The sequence below is a fragment of the Ctenopharyngodon idella genome, chromosome 16, assembly GCF_019924925.1.
Source record: "Ctenopharyngodon idella isolate HZGC_01 chromosome 16, HZGC01, whole genome shotgun sequence".
NCBI lineage: Eukaryota > Metazoa > Chordata > Actinopteri > Cypriniformes > Xenocyprididae > Ctenopharyngodon > Ctenopharyngodon idella.
Genome location: NC_067235.1, coordinates 24727964 through 24749251, shown reverse-complemented (window position 1 = coordinate 24749251; position 21288 = coordinate 24727964). Strand labels below are relative to the sequence as shown.

General features: G+C 36.2%; 2 protein-coding genes across 3 annotated transcripts; both read left to right on the top strand.

Annotated features, from left to right (window-relative positions):
- Nucleotides 1-625: 625 nt before the first annotated feature.
- Nucleotides 626-3227, top strand: gem (GTP binding protein overexpressed in skeletal muscle). Its single transcript, XM_051866530.1, has 4 exons — nt 626-1375; nt 2087-2163; nt 2258-2462; nt 2626-3227. The coding sequence occupies exons 1-4, from the start codon at nt 1060-1062 to the stop codon at nt 2901-2903; spliced, it is 876 nt and encodes a 291-aa protein (XP_051722490.1). The 5' UTR covers nt 626-1059; the 3' UTR covers nt 2904-3227.
- A 4634-nt stretch (nt 3228-7861) lies between these two features.
- On the top strand, nt 7862-20393 carry cdh17 (cadherin 17, LI cadherin (liver-intestine)). 2 transcript variants are annotated; one of them, XM_051866270.1, is made up of 19 exons: nt 7862-8047; nt 10076-10138; nt 10657-10752; nt 10895-11032; nt 11965-12103; nt 13302-13460; nt 13583-13741; nt 14543-14736; nt 14902-15030; nt 15190-15334; nt 15562-15777; nt 15862-15938; nt 16044-16235; nt 16326-16570; nt 16908-17038; nt 17127-17345; nt 19228-19338; nt 19448-19564; nt 19661-20393. In XM_051866270.1, exons 2-19 carry the CDS (start codon nt 10094-10096, stop codon nt 19753-19755), a joined length of 2607 nt encoding a protein of 868 aa, XP_051722230.1. In that variant the 5' UTR covers nt 7862-8047; nt 10076-10093; the 3' UTR covers nt 19756-20393. The 2 variants fall into 2 exon arrangements, with proteins under 2 accessions (XP_051722230.1, XP_051722231.1); XM_051866271.1 differs by having other exon boundaries at nt 10876-11032.
- The last annotated feature ends 895 nt before the right edge of the window (nt 20394-21288 follow it).

The following is a 21288-nucleotide window of genomic DNA, read 5'->3' as shown; positions in this document are numbered from 1 at the left end:
GGTTAGTTTTGGTCACACATAATTTGTTAGCATTCAATTCAAGTCTATCAGATCTTTATATAAAATATATAGTATATTTAGAATACAGTAACTGCTGTACCAGACATGGATTTGACAACTAGTGACTGAGAATGTCTTGTATTTTGTTTGTCTGTCTGTACTGAATACGATTAATTGTCCTGATAAGATCTACTGTCCTTAGGTGTCCTGCTTTAACCTGGCCTAACCAACATACTAATCAAGGTTACATAATATCACTGACTTTTTTTCTAGTCAATTTTGTTTAGTTGGTTTTAGTATGCAGCATAATCTGTTATAGATCTACTGCATGAAGCTGTAACTTCTCATATTCAGCCTGAACCCGAAAACACTTGAGAAACACTTCTCAGGAAAAAAAATATTATTTAAAAAAAAAAATACAGGTTTCAGACTTATAAGGAACCCCACGTATGATCATCCTTTTGCATCCCTTCCTGAACTATAAAGGTAGTTATGTATTTTCAAATATAAAGACTCATTTTTACTGTGTGAGAATATATTAAAGGTTATGTTATAATGATGGAAAGTGGAAATTAATAATGTAGACTATTAAAAAACACAAATTTCCCTAAACTCCTAGCACCCCTTAGGATTAGAATCACGTCTCGAGGCGAGACATGATTCTAGAGAAAAAAAACATTGCTTTTTTCCACCCATCAGTCGGTATAAGGAAAGACCCGCTGAAGCTCACTGGGAGGGAGAAGTGACGTCAAGGAAATCCTCACTGCTACTGAGACCTTAATATAACCATGAACTGAGAGCTCAAAGCACATTACTGCGCAAAATATAGACTTACAGGATTACCAGAGCAAAAAGCACCAGTCCTCATTCAGGTGTGCTTAATTGAAGACAACGAAGCTAAGAGCAATTAGATCTTCTTGCTGAGCAGGTTTCTGCTGGATGGGACTATTGCTGGAGCACAATTTTACTCCGTCCGATTTAGTCTGTTAATTCTTTGCTTCAGCCACACTCAAAGAGACAACCGTCGTTTAACCGAGTGTTTGTCGACAAATTGCACATATGACCCTGCTGGCGAGCATGCGGCGCCACAGTATTCGCGTTCAGCATCACCTGCACCGGTGGAGCATCTGCGGGACGGACGGTGGGCAGCTGCTGAGCGATGGTTTCGCGCACTCCGACATCGGTATGTCCCGTTCCAGTTCCTGCTCGTCCGCCTCTTCAGACTCCGCTCTCTCAACCGAGTCTCCGACTCCATCTTCGGTCGGACCCTTCACTGTTGTCCTGCTCGGAGACAACGGCGTTGGGAAGTCCGCGCTCGCCAGTATATTCGCTGGGGCGTCAGACAGCATGGGCAGCGAATGCGAGTTGTATGGAGGTATGTTGACAATTAACTCGAAGTTTCTTTTATACTCCAACTTTTCACAGAGCCTATCGAAAATAATCACAAAGTGTGCACTGATACCTTTCCACTGACGTTCTCAAAGGGTTAGTTCACCCAAAAAGGAAAATTCTGTCATCATTTACTCATCCTCAAGTTGTTCCAAACCTGTATGAATTTCTCTCTTCTGCTGAACACAAAAGAAGATATCTTGAAGAATATGGGTTACCAAACGGTTGCTGAGCTCCATTGACTTCTATAGTATGGAAAAAAAATATGGAAATCAATGGACCCCATCAACTGTTTGGTTACCCACATTCTTTAAGATATCTTTTGTGTTCAGCAGAAGAAAGAAAGTCATACAGGTTTGGAACTTGAGGGTGAGTAAATTACATTTTGGGTGACATATCTGTTATATTTATGAATTTCATAAATGAACAGTTTTCCATCGTAATCGTACAATTAAACATTTAAGAAACATTTAGGGTTCATATTTTCATATGTAAGAGTCCCTTGTGGAATTTCAAAGTCACGAGATGCGCAAGACAATTGCACAGAAAACTTCAAATAAAGATTTTTTTTTTTAATTGTCAATATAGGCTATAATTCATATACTTTCTTAAAGTAAGTCAGATTATAATTTTCATTTTTGTCATGGCCAGTATTCATAACCTTGTTTCAACTCTTTGTCCTTTTTAATGTTGTCAGGTGAAGTATTTGAGCAGATAATTACAGTAGATGGTGAGAGGGCCACCGTTACCCTACTCGACATGTGGGATTCACAGGTAACACTTTTAGTTTGTCAGCAATTAATATATTAATATACTTTATTATAAGTGATTGGAGGTTCTGAGACATTCTAATTTTTGTTTCCATCAGGATGAGGACAGCTGGACGCAGGAGCGATGTTTGCAGACAGGAGATGCTTTCATTATAGTTTATGCCATTACAGATCGTTCAAGCTTCCTTCGCGCATCAGATCTTCGTATTAAGCTCCGGCGTGAACGCGAGGCTGACCGCACTCCAATCATCCTGGTTGGCAATAAATGTGACCTGGTCCGCTGCCGAGAAGTGTCCATTAGTGGTAAGTATATCTTATCTTAAATAAAGTTACTGCAGTAGCATTAAAATTAGCCTATTTAATTTTCTTAATCTGCGAATTCCCCTCATCGGATTGATAAAGTACTCTTTGTTTTACCTCACTGAGAATTTTCATTTTATACTTTCTTTCTTCTCTTATTTTTCAGAGGGTCGTGAGTCTGCTGCTGTCTTTGACTGTAAGTTCATTGAGACGTCAGCAGCAATGCAACACAACGTCTGGCCGCTGTTTGAGGGCATCATCCGCCAGCTCCGTCTACGAAGAGACAGCTTGGAGGCTCTCACCAGGCGTTGTTCTCTTCAAAAGCGTCGGGAGAGTCTCCCAAAGAAAGCGAAGCGGTTCATTAACAAACTGGTTGCTAAGAAGAACAAGCAAGCAGCTTTCAAACTCAAGTCTAAATCGTGTCATGACCTGATGAGTCTGTAGTGTGTGACTTCGAATGGCTCTGAATGTTTGAATTGTATTGTATGAAGTTTGGGTGCAAAGTAAGTGATTTTAAGAAAGCCAGGTATGTCTATATTAGACTGTACTGTAGAAGAGCAATGATTACAGGCTTCTCGCTCCCTCTGTGAAGGACAGAATGCTCTAGTGTTACCTATCGTCCTTTTCAAAATCCATGAAGTACACAAATGTTTTTCTGGGAACCCCAAGACAAAACCAATCCTTTTCATTTTTTTAATGAACTTCCTGATAGGTTTGCTTTTGAATTGTAAGAACTCTTTGTTGTACCTTGTGTGTGTGTGTGTGTGTGTGTAAAAACATGTTTTGTCCAACTTTTTCTCAGTTTGAGCATATAGCATCCAAAAGAAATAAAATATTTTTTATGATAAATCTGAAATGCTTTAGTTATTTTGAAGTGCACACATCCAGAAAAGCTGAAAAGCATCTCTAAAGTACATCATACATTAACCTTGATGAAAACATACACCAGCTGATACTGTGGAGTGAATATGAGGGCATATTATTATAATACAGATGCTCTATTTCTCTAAAATACAAGAGTGCAGAGTGGCTAAGGGGCCATATACACAACAATTTTTAACTAAATACAGAAAACTTTTTTTTGTGTGTTTTGGCCGTTTATTTACTACACAACGGCTTTTTGGGGGCCTGAAAATGCAAACATTTGAAAACGGATTTCAAAGTGCAAGTTTTTGAAAACAATACCGTTATTGCCTCCATGTAAACTACAAAAACGTGAATTTGTGAAAAGGGTAACGTCATGCGCATGCGTAATATATGTTTAGTTTATAAGCACGCAGTATTTATTTACAAAGTGACATGGCCAACTACTGGCCTGGCAGCATAATACAGCATTTTTAGTCGTTTTCCTGGATCCGTGTGAACAGGGATCGTTGTCTGTTTGTGGAAAAACGCAAAGGAAAAATCTTTCAATTTTTAGTACATCATTGTTGTGTAAACGTACCCTGAATTAAAGGGTTAGTTCACCCAAAAATGAAAATTATGTCTTTTATTACTCACCCTCATGCCGTTCGACACCCGTAAGACCTTTCATTTTTTTTACAGTCTATGTTCGCAACACAAACTAAGATATTTTTGATGAAATCCGATGGATCAGTGAGGCCTCTATTGCCAGAAAGATAATTAACACTTTTAGATGCCCAGAAAGCTACTAAAACATATTTAAAACAGTTCATGTGAGTACAGTGGTTCAACCTTTCCAATTTTCCGAAAAAACACTGCTTCAAAGCTTTTCAAATCTTTTGTTTCGAATCAGTGAGTCGGATCACGTATCAAACTGCCAAAGTCATGTGAACTATTGAAATTTCGAAACACTTATGACGTAACGAAGCCACGTTTACTGAAATCACAACTTTGGCGCTCCGAACCACTGATTTGAAACAAAAGATTCGTAAAGCTTCGAAGCAGTGTTTTGAAATCGCCCATCACTAGATATTGTTGAAAAGTTGTTATTTTGGTTTTTTTGGTGCATAAAAAGTATTCTCGTCGCTTTATAATATTAAGGTTGAACCACTGTAGTCACATGAACTGTTTTAAATATGTTTTAGTACCTTTCTGGGCATCTGAAAGTGTTAATTATCTTACTGGCAATGCAGGCCTTACTGAGCCATCGGATTTTATCAAAAATATCTTAATTTGTGTTCCGAAGATGAACGAAGGTCTTATGGGTGTGGAACGACATGAGGGTGAGTAATTAATGACAGAATTTTCATTTTTGGTTGAACTAACCCTTTAAGTGTGTTTTCAACCGATTTACAATTAAACATGCAGTGGGGTCCAAAGTATGAATATGCATTGAAAGTCTGGGATATAGTATAATTTAATACTGGAAATCCAAAAAAAAAAAAAAAAAAAAAAGGATTTTGACAAATTTAACACACTAAGATGCATGCAATTTCTAGGTCACCCATCAAGTAACCAAATTTTTGACAATAGATATTGCTAACATTTGATAACTACATCAGATAACATGAACTACAGCAATGAAAAATATACTAATTAATTAATAAAATCAAAAGTTGTAAATGTTAAAATTACTTAACGGACTTGAGCTAACATGAGCTAACAAAGAACAGTTGTATTTTTATGAACTAATGTTAGCAAAGATGAATAAATACGGTAACAAATGTCTTCCTTATTGTTAGTTAATGCAAGTGACTTTACTGTACAAAACTGATATATAAAGATAATTGTATATACATAAAGATAATTCACCGATTATGTGTATAATTGCATGGTCTTTTTAGTCTCAGCCCTACTGGTAAATATATGTGTATTACAGGAAAACATTTGTTCCTGTTATTCAGAAACACTCCTCCTACTTCCTCTTCAAAGGTGAGAAGGACAAATGAATGACACATTCAAGTGATGTGTGATCACTGCTGTGTGATAATAATTTTGAATGATTATGAATGTAGTGTGTCAAAACTGTGTAATACTGAAGCTAGTTAGGCAGCTGTGTTGCCTGTTTATTTATGTATACTTACTGTAGACACATTGAGTGAGGCAGGCTAGCAGATTGTCAGGTACTGCTCATTTTGAGGCTTGAGGCAGCAGGTAGACTCGATGAAATGATACAGCAAACTTGAATCACCAACAGTTAGGGCTGGGCGATTTGGCAAAAAAATAAAATCTCTTTTTTTTTTCAGAATAATTGACCGATTCACGATTTCGATTTTTTTTTTTTTTTTTTACTGTTAAACTAGTCAACTTAAAAACTTAACTACAATATGATTTAAGTAACATTCTCTTTATTAACAATCTGTTAAAAAAAAGTTCCATTCCAAGTGCACCACACATGAAGTGATCGACATGGTGTAAATGCAAAACAATTTGTTAAATATCTTTGTAGATATATGCCTGAAATATGAAGGCAAATGTTGTACAAACTTACCTTAAACACATCCTATATACTCAGAAATAATATAAAATAAGAAAATTCTATTCTTAGCCAAAAAGTAACAGCAATAAATAAATAACACCAGTAATAGGCTATTATTAACAGCAAATGCTTTGTAAAAACAGAAAACAACAGCAGCTTTCAGCCTGTCACCATCATGCAAACATGAACTATCAAACAGGTTTTTGCATTCCATTGCGCCATTTGTCCTACTGTTTTTATGTTTGGCGGACATGTTTAGGTGTTGCACTTGTGTCTCGCGTCTTTTGCAGCGTCTCACCCATGAAACGGCATTCTAAAAAAACGGCGGTCAAGTTAAAAAAAAAAAAAAAGCTCAACTCGCGTTTAATAACTTTGCCTGTTTTCTCATTCCACTGCCTGCGTCTCATTTTTATAACGCAATAACGCATTTCTGAATGAACAGCCGCTTAAGAACAGTAATGTGAGAGCGGTTAATCATGCGCGCCGGCGCCATCATGAGGTCGGATCATTTTCTTCTCTTAATACGGTTATCATTGCTGTATTGTCAACATGTCTAATTGTAACGCTTGCTAATATTTTATCCAAAATCGCGATTTCTCGATTTAAAAAATAATAACATCGAGGCAAAACATTAAATTCGAATTAATCGAAAAAATCGCCCAGCCCTACCAACAGTGTTGCAATGTTATTGAAAAATGTGGTCAACCATGTGTAATAGTTCACATCTTCAGCAACAGGTTTCTCTGTTTTAGTACCGATGTCTGCAGTAAATACCTTCGTTCCTAATCTTAACCTTTACCCTTGTCCTTCTCTCCATTTTGCTGATACGGCTGCATAATTAGTCAATGGAAAAGCATGGGAACTTCTTGAGTAACTGCCACTCAAGGTGCCTTTCACCATAGACATTTACATTTACAAGAAGTCATTACAATAGATTTTCCACAAGATACTGTCTTGCAGTATTCTTTTGCTTTAATTTATATTATGTAATTGTTGCTGAGAAAAAGTGTGCTGTCACTTTTACCAGTATCAGAATGTTTAAAATCATTCTTTAAATCATCAAATGATTCTTTCTTTCTTCTGTGGAACACAAAATATGATATTTTAAAGAATGTTTTTGTCAATACAATGAAATTGTTGGGGTACAAAGCAACAAAGGACTTTATGACTTTCATGGTGAAAATAATAAATAAATAAATAAACACACTGAGACTTTTAAAAAATATCTCCTTTTTTGTGTTCCACAGAAGAAAGCCATATAGTTTTGGGGGTGAATAACTGATGTTTTATTTTTAGGCGAACTATCCCTTTAAGTGTCATTGATGAATACTAATAGAAGTTCTTGTAAATGTGTTCATTTTCAGGATCAGAAGAACTGAGGCTCAAACATGAAGAACAACCAAGCCAGAGTCTGTCAAAAGATTAAGGGCCAAAGATTGCAGCCCTGTATTACTCAAGATTGTGAGCACACAGCTGTGTGAAGATGACCTTTACGCTCTTTGCGAATATACAGTGATTTTCATCTGTCACACAGCTTGTTCTCAGAGATGTTTTCTATTTTTGTCCAAGCTTGTCCTCAGAATTTTGCTTTGCCCCTTTGTCCTAATAGCTTTGCATAGAAAATATTAAAGTGAGGCTCCTGATAGCAGAGGAAGTCACATGAGCGATTTTGTGGATGAATGTTTGGTGTGTGTCCTTTAACTCGGCATGAAGTTTGATAGTCTTTTCTTCCATATTGTGACGTATATCCGAGTAAAACGGCTTCTTGAACGAGAAAAAAATTTGGGCGGGACTTAATTTGTCAATCTGGAACTGATTGGACGGTTGTAGTTTGCTATTGCTGTGATGTCATGTGAGTGACTATTTGTCCCACCCTCACCCCAGTATAAAAAAATAAATTAACAAAAAATATAAATCATTTACAATAAATACTGCAATATTGCATATGAACATAAGAATTGCCAATTTTGACTTCATGGTGACTTTAATTAAATGCTTGATGTTTACACATTAACATATCCACCAATCCAGTATACTATTCGCCAAATGGTGCCATAAAATACCGTAAATTTACAGTCCACTCCCTTTCATGGTGAATCAGTAGATAATGATTAGCCTCAATAAAGTAGAGTTAAACTTTGACTTAAGCAGGAAGCTCTGCAAGATTGAAACCACAGTCTTTTGAGGAGAGGAGCTCTGCTGACAGGTCTGTGTGTCTTATCCTTACTTTTATTTAATCTTAGTTGTTGTCTTTCAGTTTAGGCTGATTTTAAACTTAATCTTATAGTTACAGATTTGTCATTTGCATTGTGATGATGCTTTCACTGCCTATGACAGGCTCTGATCTTGTTTGACTTTGCTCAGTGCTTTTAGAAGGGTGTAGACCAGCAAATCAACCAAATCGAAAGCATCGTAGCATTGTAATATTGCATTCTGGTTTTGAGCATATTTATGAGAATATCGTCTAGACGAACTAGTGGGCCTATGATATTTTTTGATCTTATAATGTTAGAATGTCATCAGAGGTCACAAGTCTTGGCTGGAAGGCAAGGCCTCTTGTTCTCATACCTCGATACTAAAAACTTTACTGTTGTTTATATCTATATAATCTCACATTGATGGATAATTACATTTTATATATGTTGTTTGAATTGCCTGGTTTTGGTTTTTATGAATCAAAAAGTGTTCACATTTGCTTTACTCTCATTCTTACAGCTGCTACTTTGAGCTGGTATTTATAACATAGAGCATGAGTATTGATTTCGGCTTGTGCACAGAATGCCCTGATTTCTTAAGTGCGTAGACACACAGATATAGGGAAACAATCATTTATCTGTGTTGAATGAGTTTTAAGCAGAAGAAGTAGCTTATCAGAGGTCATATTAACTTCAATGTCACCTTGTGTCACATCTGTCTCAAGGTGTGTCTGTCTTTCACAATAGATCCGACAGATACAAGTGAAATAAAAATCCAGTATCAGTAAAGCACTAAACCTTACAGCTTATTTCAGTACAATATTGAAATAAAGAACAGCCGACACAGCTTAATTCACTCTTGGATAAACTCAAACCGCAACTAACACAATCAGATTTATCTAGAGATATTTATCTGTTCACACTCATTGTGTGTGATAAGATAAACATTTCTAGATAATACTGTTTATTGTTTATCTAGATAAATATGGTTGAGCTGAACTATGGAACCACACCTGTACACAACTTCCTGTATTAATTTGTGATCTGCAACTCGCTTTCATTTACCAAGTGTCTCATAATTGTTAATATTGTTCTCTCTCTTTCATTCTATTTCATTCTATTAACTCAATTCTTTCAACATTTCAGTGAACTCAACATTTTAAGGCAACTAGGTTACTTACTTTTTTTTAACAAATCAAGAAATTTTTTTTTACATTGTGAATGATGTGTGAATGATATGTGAAATTGAGAAACCAATATATATATATATATATATATATATACGCTTTTACAAAGCAACATCTACACAAAGTTATCATATCATTTGAGAATCAATTGATATTCTGTTGTTTCTTTGAAACTGAGAAATTAATTTGCAGGAAGTCAGACAAAGAAAGAAACAAAAACAATACACTGAAACACTGTATTGCATTAATATTGTGGCTTTTAATTTGTTTAAAAGGCTTTGTAATATGACTGTCGATACAGACATTGTAAAATGTAATAAACTGTGATGCACACATGGCACAGGACGCCACCCACACTAGAATGCAAAGTGACCTTTAAATAACCTTTTTATGGGCTGCGATTCATGAAACACACAAACACACACAGAGAAATGCTGTACCACATGACAAGAGTCATGATGTCAACATCTAATCCAGAGGGACTGACAAAATATACACAAATTAGTTTCATAATAGAGGGAAACAAGGAAATTCCTGTACACACAAGCCATCTTTTATATGCTGAAATATTTGTAATGTTTTAAAATATTACTCAGGACTTCTAGTTAAATAGTATTTTTTGCTGATAATCATTGACCGAAGTTTAACATTAAAGAAGCAAATGGTTCTATTTTCCGACTGGCCAAATGGTAATTATGTGTCTCTTAAATATTGTTCAGTTTGCACAGCAGGAGCCATCATGTCAGGGATAAACAAATGCCACTGCTATAAATTATAATTACGTTTGTAGTAGCTATAGTAAAGGTGATTTTAATTAAAGGCAATGTTGTTTTTTAATATCTTTTCCATCAGGTTTTGTTGACCGGGACGATGAGAGGTGCACATTTGCTACACTTGACCCTTCTCGTCAGCATTGTAAGTGTGTGTGTGTGCGAGTAGGATTTTAACTCGGTGACCTTGTAGTCTCCTTACAATCTTTTATTCTGTCCATAAATGAGTAACTGTGCTGAAGTCCATTTTTCTGCCCACACTCCATTAATCAGAGACTTGACACACAGACATAATCTGGATTCATTCAGCCAGTGGAAAGTTAAATGATTTGTTCTACATAAATAATCCACAAACATGGGCAAATATTCAGCGACCTTCACATCACAGATAAGTTTAATGGATTATTTACTGCTTACGTTGCAGTAAGACAATATAGTAATTAAACAGCTTTATTCAGTTATTTATTAAGAAGTGTCGTCAGATGTAGGGTGTTTTGCAAGGAAATCCCATTCTCAGGATTGTCTTGATTGATAACTGAAAACATATGGTGTGGTTGACAGTATTCTTATCTATATTGGTGATTTTGCAACAAGTCATTTTTTATACAGCAACTATAGGGTGCTCTTCATAATTCTCACTCAGACCTTTTTTTCCTCTTTCAGGCTCATGGGATAGGTCTGGAGGACAAAAAGGGGCCATTAGAAAATAAAGTTTTAGATGTGCCAGAGGCTACACCTGTGCCTTATCCCATTTACCAGGTACTGTAGGCTCCGTTCTTGTGTTCGAATGGTTAGTTGTCTCTACAAGACAGACATTTTAATTAGAACATTTATTTCTATTGTCAGTAATATTTTTGAATGTTTTCATTGAAAATATTCTAGAAATCTGTTCTTTGTTCAGTTTACATCTGCATCGGAAGATGTCTCTTCATATCATGTAAGTGGAGAGACCGAAGAAAAGATCAGTATCTCTCCAGACGGTTGGCTATTCCTGGAGCATCCTCTGGAATGGAGCCCTGGGAAAAAACACCATCTAGAAGTAATATATTTTTGTAGTATGATATATTACACATAACATGCAAGCACCTGGGTCTTTAAAAAGACACAAAATGCCTACGTTGTTTGTTTCTGGTATGCACATAACACATTGTTGATGTATAATACATCCATGGATTTTTAGCAACATGATTTTGGGTTCAAATATATGTATAAGGAAAGTCTATACTTTAGGTCTTTAAACTGGTCACCATTTATTTTTCACAATTTTTAATCCTTGTATTACCTTCACTAGTTCATTTTAAATGGTTTTGTGGAGTGAAAATTAATTTTTAAAAGTACAATATTCCTTTGTTGATCCTTTGTAGTCTTTCAGTTAATATGAGGTCATAAAACCACAAAATAATTAGATAAAATTATTTTATATATTATATAAATAAAAATTGAACATTACAGTCAAACCAAAAATTATTCATACACCTTGAACGTTTCATTCATTAATACAGTTTATTCACTATAGTTTAAAAAAATGGTAATAAAATATGACAAGATCTCAGAGTTAAACTGTCAGAAAAAATTAATCTTAATTATGTCAGATAACACTAAAGCAAAACATGGTCAGGTCAAAGTGTCTGAATAATTTGTTGTCCCAAATTTTTATACATTTTACTGGTAGTCCACTGTATGAAGAATTTTTTGGTATAATATGGCATTTACTGTATTTTGCTACTCCTCACTTACATAAATGAATAGTGTCCTGCACCCACTAGTAAAAAAAATATAAAAAATTATATCTAGTGTCTGAATAATTTTTGGTTTGACTGTATATAAAATGTATGTACACTTTAAAAAAAAAAAAAAAAAAAAGTTGTATAGCATGTCACACTGCAAGACATATGAAGTTCCAAAAAATATGTTGACATGTTAATATTAATTCCAATACAAACAATTCTAAATATGTGTGTTTATCTTCAGATTGAAGCACATTCAGCAGATGGTGAAACTGTTGATGGGCCTTACTCGCTGATTTTGCAAGTTGTGGATGTCAACAACAATGCCCCTGTCTTTATAGAGAGTCAGTACAGTGGCAGTGTTAGAGAGCATTCACCTGCAGGTCAGAAACACACACACACATTATCATTAGATGCTGAAACTTGCTGATTCTCTAAACTGTTTTAAACAATAAAAAATTAAACAGTTAAACACTTTCCATTTTCATTGTACTTTTAAAGGGTTACTTTACCCCAAAATAAAAATTCTGTCATTAAAGGGTTAGTTCACCCAAAAGTACTCACATTGGTGCCGTTCCACACCCGTAAGACCTTCGTTCATCTTCGGAACACAAATTAAGATATTTTTGATTAAATCTGAGAGGTTTTTTTTATCCTCCTTAGAAAGCAATGTAATTACCGTCATTCAAGTTCCAGAAAAGTAGTAAAGACATTGTTAAAATAGTCCGTGTGACTACAGTGGTTCAACCTTAATGTTATGAAGCAACAAGAATACTTTTTGTGCAAAAACAAAACAAAAATAACAACTTTATTCAACAAATTCACCTCTCCCGTCAGTCTCGTACGCTCTTTATGTTCAGCGCTTCCAAGGTTCTATGTCAGAATGCCGACTCAGTATTGGCCGACGCTGTTCACCTGAGCAGCACGACACCTGCGTGTGATGCAGGAGCTAGCCAATACTGAGCTCAACCGAACGTGAATAAAACCCACCCAATTGCCGGTAAAAATCGCATTCCGTGGGGTAAAATTTGTTTTTTTTTTGGTGATGTTTCCCTGGTAAAATTAGTGTTTCAGGGGCTAAATATCACATTGTTAGGGTCGCTTTAACCAGCGGACAAGAAAAACAACCCGCGGCAACACTGTTAATGTAGCCCAATTACGTAGTGTGTATTACGCAGCACGTTTGAGCTTCCGGAAGAGGTTTGTTCTTGTGCGTTTTTCAGGTTACAGTTGAGCTTCCGCTTATGTTCACTGATCAATGTTTACATGTGATTAAAAGCCTAAATTAAATCTGTTCATCATATAAAGCAATCAAGTCTCTTCAGAAAATTTGGACTAACCACTCAATTGATATGGATTAGTTTTACGATCTCTTCATGAACTTTTTGAAGCGTCAAAGTTTCAGTTGCAAAGGCAGTCAATAGACGGACAGACATCTCTCAGATTTCATCAAAAAGATCTTCATTTGTGTTCCAAAGATGAACGAAAGTCTTACAGGTTTGGAACAAAATGAGGGTGAGTAATTAATGACAGAATTTTCATTTTGGGATGAACTAACCCTTTAATCTTGTGTGTGTGCAGGATTTGTATTCATGCAGGTGTCCGCATCAGATGCAGATGACCCCAACACAGTAAATGCTCAACTGAAATACAGCATTGTGAACCAAATCCCCAAACCCAGAGACACGATGTACTTTGACATAAACCCAGACAATGGAGAGATCTTTATAACAGACGAAGGTACATCAACACATCTGGAACAAAAATACATGGAAAATTCAAATGTGCATGTTATTGTTGTTATTAAGTGATTTTTGTTGAGTGCTAAACTGTTATTTCGTTTTATTACTGTTGAATTGCAGGAGCAGAGTTTCTGAGTGCCAGGCCCACTGTAACATACAGCCGTGGTGAGGTCCGTGGCAGTCCTGATGTCCTGAGGAAGAAGTTTGAGGACTACTGTATTCCAAAGAACAACATACCACTAGAGAGCAACCCCTTTTACACATGCGTCGAGCGTGTTGGTGAGAACCCACAGAAACACACACTATGATCATGCTATTTAACAGATTTGGGCTCACAGCATTATTTGAAAAAGCAGTTTAAGTTGTGCATATAATCATGCCAGACTAAGAGACTAGCATTTCACTATGAATAACACAGAACTTTCAGTATGAAATGTATAGATGGGCCAAATGAAACCAGTATTTGGATCTCTCTACACTGTTTGATCCCATCTTTTGAGTAAATGAGAACTTGCCTCATTCAGAATAAGGTTGAAATGAAAGAAGCTGATAACAGTACTCTCACATACACACTCAGATTAATCTAGTGTGTTAATGTCTGTGGATGACCACTTCTGTGATTACATTTGCCCTGGTGTGTGGACCGTGCCACGTGCCACGTGCTGTAAATAAGAACGCAGTCACTAATTGAGCTCAAGCAGTTCAGCCTCTCATCAGTGCAGATTACAACAGTCTCAGAAATGAGGCAGGATTTGACCCAGATTATTTCACCATTCAGGATTCACATTACCAGCTCAAATCAATCAACATCATGCTACTAACAGAAATGCATTTCTGGCCGACAACCTGTGGGTTTTTGAGAGCTTTGAAACTGAATAATTTTGCGAAGCAATTGGTTCAATTGATTCAGTTTCGAAATACTTTGTTCCGGCCCGATAATGGAAAAGAGGCATCAACAGTGAAAAGTCCCATTGCTGCTGTACTAAATACCACACCTATTGGAATGCCACTCAGCCAATCAAATTCTATTACAGTTGAATAACCAGTAATAATTAATGAGTGTTTATTTTGTATGAGCAGAAAGAAGACAAATTAATCTTCACCTGGATCCAGACTATGTACTGAGCGTTCGTGTGGAAGATATGGGAGATCCAAACGCTTTGAGCAACACGGCACGAGTCAGCATAGATATCATTCAAAACCTCTGGTTCATCCCTGGACCAATCACCATTAAAGAAAATTTAGATGAGGAATACCCTATGTATCTTACCACAGTAAGTCTAGATCTAAATACAATGTTATGTTATGGTAGGCAGTGCCTATAATACTTTTTATTTTTATTCATATAATTAAAAAATAATGAATTTTATAATTTTATTTTATTAAAGTGATAACAAATCTTACATTGAAATGAGTAAGCATGTGTTTTTTTTATATAGGTGCGCAGCAATGATCCCACCGCACTATACAGGCTGGTACAGAAAGAAAAACTTTCCTTCCCCTTCACCATCAATCAAGATGGAGAGATCCATGTTACAGCACCTCTGGACAGAGAAGAGAAAAATATGGTGAATAGAAATGCATGAGAAATTGAACTGAAAGAGAGAAATAGTAAATACTACTTTGTAAGGGGTCTTCAAACTATTTAACTGTTACTTATTGTATAAAACTGAGTGTTGCATTTTAAGCCTGACCTTTAATAATAATTTTTTTTATGTGTGTTTTAGTACATATTGGTGGCCATGGCAGAAGATGAACAGGGCATTGAGCTGGAAAAACCCTTGGAGATTTTTGTCCGGGTGGACGATGTGAATGATAACCCTCCTGTGTGTGATGAAGCTGTGTTTGAAGTGCAGGAAAATGAGCCCATAGGTAAAATCGATCAATCGAATTCAAATGAGATCACATGGTCAATGTCACAAGTTACATATTGTGACCTAGAAAGAGTAGGGAATCTAAAACATTTACTCATTTTACATCATAATGTTTGTTTAAAATGTAAAAAAAAAACTATTTCCTGGTTTAAATTAGGTTTTGAATCTCAGATTTTCAATGTGGTCTCAGGCTTTTTTTCCTCATTGTCATATGCATGTCTTTAGGTAGTCTGATTGGTGTTCTGCCTGCTCATGATAGTGATGAGGAGAACACACTGAACTCATTACTAACCTACACACTCCTGAGCCAGACGCCTACCGATCCATCTGAGAAAATGTTCACCATCGACCAAGTAAATGGTGAAATCAAAGTAGCCAATCAAAACTTTCAAAGGAAAATTGTGTCTCAGTATGAACTCACCTTCAGAGTGACTGATCAAGGTAAATGCAAACTGAACTCAACTGAACTGAAAATGAACATTTATGAAGAAGAATGTGCGTCCTAACTTTTGCACTTGCTTGTAGTTTACACAACGGAATGTAAAGCAATCATCAAGGTCATCGACATCAATAATGAAATCCCTGTCTTCGAGAAAAAAGATGTATACATTTTATTTTACTACTTAAATACTTATAAATAAATTATAAATTACATTCTTTCTTTCAATAGATTATTAAATAATTTACTATATACTTCCCTGTTGCAGTATGGGACCTACAGTGTTCCTGAACTGGCTGAAGTGGGCACCACTTTACTCACCATCAAAGCCACGGATGCAGATGACCCAGGAACAGGAAGCTCTAGGGTGGAGTATCACATCTCTTCTGGAGATCCACATAACCTCTTCACTATTGAGGTTGATGAATCCACTGGAGAGGGCAGAGTCTACATCGCTCGGGTAACAAGACAACTCATATTGTAAAAACGTTCTACATTTCTGCTTTTTGTCCCCTTTATATTTCCTTGTTTTCATATTCTCGTTTTTCAGCCACTGGATTACGAGCTCCAGAGCGTCTATAACCTTCAGATTGATGCCCGTAATCCTGAGCCCCTGGTCAAAGGAGTGGAATATAATGAAAATTCCACAGCAGTTGTTGTCATTCAGCTAGTGGATGTGGACGAGCCCCCAGAATTTGAAGTGGACACTCTTAATGTCAATGTCCCAGAAAACATCACGATTGGAACCGTATTAATGAAAGCTGAAGCCAAGGATCCAGAGGGAAAGACTATCAAGTAATGCTTTGCATTGTGTCTCCTACATAATCAGATCATATATGAGATGAGATTGTTTGTTTGCAGTGGTTTGATTATGCTACTTCTCAACATTATTGAAGAGAGAGTTCTGTTCCAGCAGTTATGTGTACAAACTTATAAAAGCAAGAGATCTGAACACATATAATTCCAAGCCTATTGGTGGACCAATAATATCTTTTTAAAAAAAAAAGATTAATAATTTTGTCTACGCTGGTAAAATTTGATACCAAGAGGTTTGATACCTCTTAGTAAGTAATAATTAGCATTTTTAAATGCCTTTTATGTAATTCCTGCTGTTATATTTTCTGTTTGTCAGGTTAAAGATGGAAGGAGATGAACATAATTGGTTGGAGCTGGACGCTGATACCGGTGAGCTGAAGACGAAAGCTGCTCTGGATAGAGAGACGGTGGAGCAGATCACTCTCACAGTCATCGCTTATGAGACAGGTGAGAACACAGCAGAGCTCCAATGCATTGTGTCTCTCCAGGCCAGCGTCATTTGGTAAATATAACAATCTATTTCTGTTCCTTTCAGAGGGAGACAAGCAGGAAGCTGAGATGAAGGTGAATATTCACCTGCTGGATGTGAACGACAACTACCCTAAACTTCAGTGGACACGGAACTACATCTGCACGCAAGAAATGAACCCCTTGACACTCACTGCTGTAGATAAGGATGCCGACCCCTATGGAGAGCCTTTCACCTTCGCCATTAACCGCAAGTCAGCAAACTTTGAGCTCAAACCTGTGGATGGTAAGCAGATCTTTAATTTAGCTACTGTAACCTTTAAAAAAAAAAACAGGCTTATGCACTTTTCACATTGTGCTTAACCCCAGGAACGTTTGGAACATTTCACACTTGTAATTTAGAAGTAGGGTTAGCACAGCGGTTTACCCGGGGTTATGATACCTTGGTCCGAAGCAGGGTTAGCACTGCTTTTGTGGTGTTAACCTCGCATTATGGTACCAAATGTGTCTCTGAAATAAAGCTGTGTTAGAATGTTACGACTAGATGCTTAGCAACAGACAGCCAATTCATCCAAACACAGGCCTCTTTATACAGTGAATATTATAAAATGGTTAGTTCCTGTCCTTGATTCTGATTGGTCAATCGTTGTGTTTTATTCATGATAAAACACGGCTATGATTGCTTCACCCAATGGTTCTGTGTATCACTACACAATACCCTTACCAATCATTCTTAGCAATGTAAACTGTTTGTTCTCAATTGATATTGTTCATTGAAGCTTACTGTATTATGTAGAAGAGTATTGTGAGAAAGAGATCGAGTGAGCGAGTTTATTACCTGCATTCAGATTTAGCATTTTCCTTCAGGTCAGTCCTATGTTCATAATAAAAAATCTGTTTAAATGTCTGATGTATTACCTTGACCTTTTAACAGTTAAGGGGTTTTCCCGTGACTGACAGCGCTAGTCAAAGCATTTGTCAGTTGTGTCTTGTTCCGTGTTCACAACAATTCAGTCTTTTCAATGTAAAAGTCTCAACTGACTGACACACTCATAAAGACAGTCTTTGCCGCCATCTAATGGCGTAATGATCTAACTTCTGTTGCTGTTCACGGTCAGGGACTATTTTTTTCTGCCGGAAGGAAGGCTTTTGGTGAAAGTTTACTTCATGAAAGTTGCATTGATACATATTTTTGGCTTTAATATTTGTATTGTGTGGTAACCGTTTTATAAAAGCAATAAGGTACTCAAGGCTAGTACTGTATCATGAATAAGTCATGGCTGAAAGGGTTGCAGGTTGCCTAACAACGCCCTTCAGCCGTGACTTATTCACAATACAGCACAGCCTCTCGTACCTTTTTGCTTACATAAATTATAAATGTGTTCAGCATTCTGCAACAAATATTGTTCAAATTTTCTAGACTATTTTAAGTCGTAAAGTGAGCAGGATATATCCCTAGCTCTACAGCCCCCCACAAATTTTCAAAGTAAATCTGTGGTGAAAAGAAAATGGAACTGCAGCGAGCTCTAATTGAGAGCTTATTTCCATGTTACCTTACGTAAGTCACCTCGCTCCAAACTAAGACAATATAAAGAGTATAAATCCTTTAGTTTAAACGTGCTCAAGTGAATAGTCTTTATATACAGTAGTTCTGTTGTGTTTGTTTTATGTTTGTTCTGAGAATAGAGAGAATAGTTTTCCTCACTGGAATTCCTACACAACTTGCAATACTCTAAAACAACATTTGGAGTTAAAAATACTACATTAAGGCAATTCTAAGATGACATTCTATGCATTTGTACTCGTGTACTAAAGTCTGTCAGTCATCTTTAGAGCGCCACCCTCAGGCTAAATAACGCAAGTACATTCAAATTCTGCCAAAAGTGTGTCTAATATGTTCAGCGATTATTAGGATATAGCCTAAAGCTTACAAAATGTTTATCATAAACTAGCGCTAAGACCCAGAATCTGCCCTACCTAAATTCACTGCCAGGAGCCGCTACTGTTAGGAGTACTGTGAAACATGAAGCAAGATAACCGATTCTGTTTACCCAGGGTTTAGAATAACCCAGCATTCACTATTTCAAGTGTGAAAAGCCCTTCTGTGTGAATGCTGGATTTAATTTACTTACTGCTGTAGCTGTGTAAACCTGTTTGGGTGTCTGCAGGAACCTCAGTGAAGCTGATTCTGAAGAAAAAGCCCACAAGTGATCAGAACATCATTGTTCCCATCAACATCAAAGACAATGCTGGGATGGGTATAACTCAAAAGTTTGATGGTAAACTATTTTTTTTTTCTCTGCATTTCTTATATAACATTCAACTCATTCATAGGCTCGCACTTTTGCGTGGTATGACATCTAAACTGAGATTTATCTTTTCTCTTAGTGCGTGTATGTAACTGCACTAAATTGGGCTACTGTTACATGGAGCCAGAAACTCACAGCTGGAAGCTTGGCATGAGCAGCACCATTGGCATACTGGCAGGAATATTCGGCTTCATCAGTAAGACTGATATGTTGGAACTCGTTTTGCTCTGTTTATATTTAAACACAAAACAGGCACATTGAGTTTGAATCTTTTTTTTCTTTTTTTCCCCAGTTCTGTTCCTGGCCATTGTTATTTACCGAATCAAGAAGAAGGATCAGAGGAGAGCAGCAGCTGGTGGAGAGACTGAGAGTAAAGCAATGCTCTAGAGTCGAGATAAAATGTCAACACACACACACATTTATTTTGTAAAGTGGTTTATTATCATTACATAGACATGTTCAAGAATTGCATCATCTGACAGTAACTTATTTGTCATGTGACCTGGCAGTTTTATTAAATATTTTATATTTAAAAGCTCTAAATATCTGACCTAAATATCCCCCTAGTGTTTATATTATAATATATATATATATATATATCCCCCTAGTGTTTAAAAGGAACACAAAACCAGGTGTATTCTGGTAATTTTAAACATTTGTGGTATATTTTTGGTACAGTAGAGTACTTTGAGACATTGAGTATATGTTGTCATATTTCATATGGATTAAACCTATAAAAAAAAACTAAATCTTATATTTATTCCCCATTATCCAAGAATCAGTGAAAATGTGTTAAAATCTTTCCATGGGATAGATCTTTTTGTTTTTGACTTTTCTTCTAAAGCATGTCTTGTGCAGGTCAATGGCCAGGTTCTATTAAATGCCCTTCAGATCTCTAGTGTAATTCTTTACTGAAGAAGGTAATTATTGAAGAAGGTATAAAATTCACAGAATGACAACATTGCTTATTTGACTGAAAAACTGAAATTGTTCATTCTGTAAATAAAGTAATACTTTGACCCAGATACTGTTTTTATTCATTATAGTGAAATGGAATAAATCCACAATTGTCCAATTGTCCTACATTAAAACAAAAAATGACATAATATAGATAATGATATTTTAAGCATTAAGGATATTTTTTTTAAGATAGTAATGAGTAAAGTCTTTGCTTCTAAGATCAAATCTTATATAATTCTTATATAATTGTATGTCCTGTGTTTCTATAAGATTTTATCATACATTGCAGATCTTGAAAGTGACAGATATTACTGTCAAAACGAGAATGTGACATACCAGAGACAAATTAAACAAACCAGAGATGCCTAAAACTCACTCTCATAAATTCTCGATCTGTATCACTAGTCTGTATCTCTTCATGCTGATCTATTACCTTCATATGTGTCCGTCTCTTAGCGATGTTCCATAACAAACACACAAAAACAAAAGAAAATGAACTCACTGAGAAAGTTTGTCAAGGGGTAATACTAAAAAACATGGTTATACCTTATGTTTGATATTAGCCAGAGCTCATCCGGTGGGAGTTCTGTGTCCATTTTTGGACTCACACACACACACAGAGCTACTTGTCTTCCTGCACTCTGGTGTCATGGGTGACAACTAGTTAAGAGAGTGGAGAGCTGTGTTTACATTATCAACTTGGGGAATTGGGAAAACAGTATGATTAAAATATAAATAAAAATCATTCTTAAGCTTTAGGACTCAATACAAAGAGTGTTAAAAGTGCAAATAATCTGTACTTTAATCACCAACAATCTGAAGTGAAAACCTCCCCAGCAAGCCAAAATAATTCTAAAATTTTTGTTAGCTGGCAGTGTAAATATTATTTCGTAGCTAACTAGCAGAAGGCACTAGTCAGGTTTTAATCCCAGTGCATTACAACGTGGGGGGTGGGGTGAA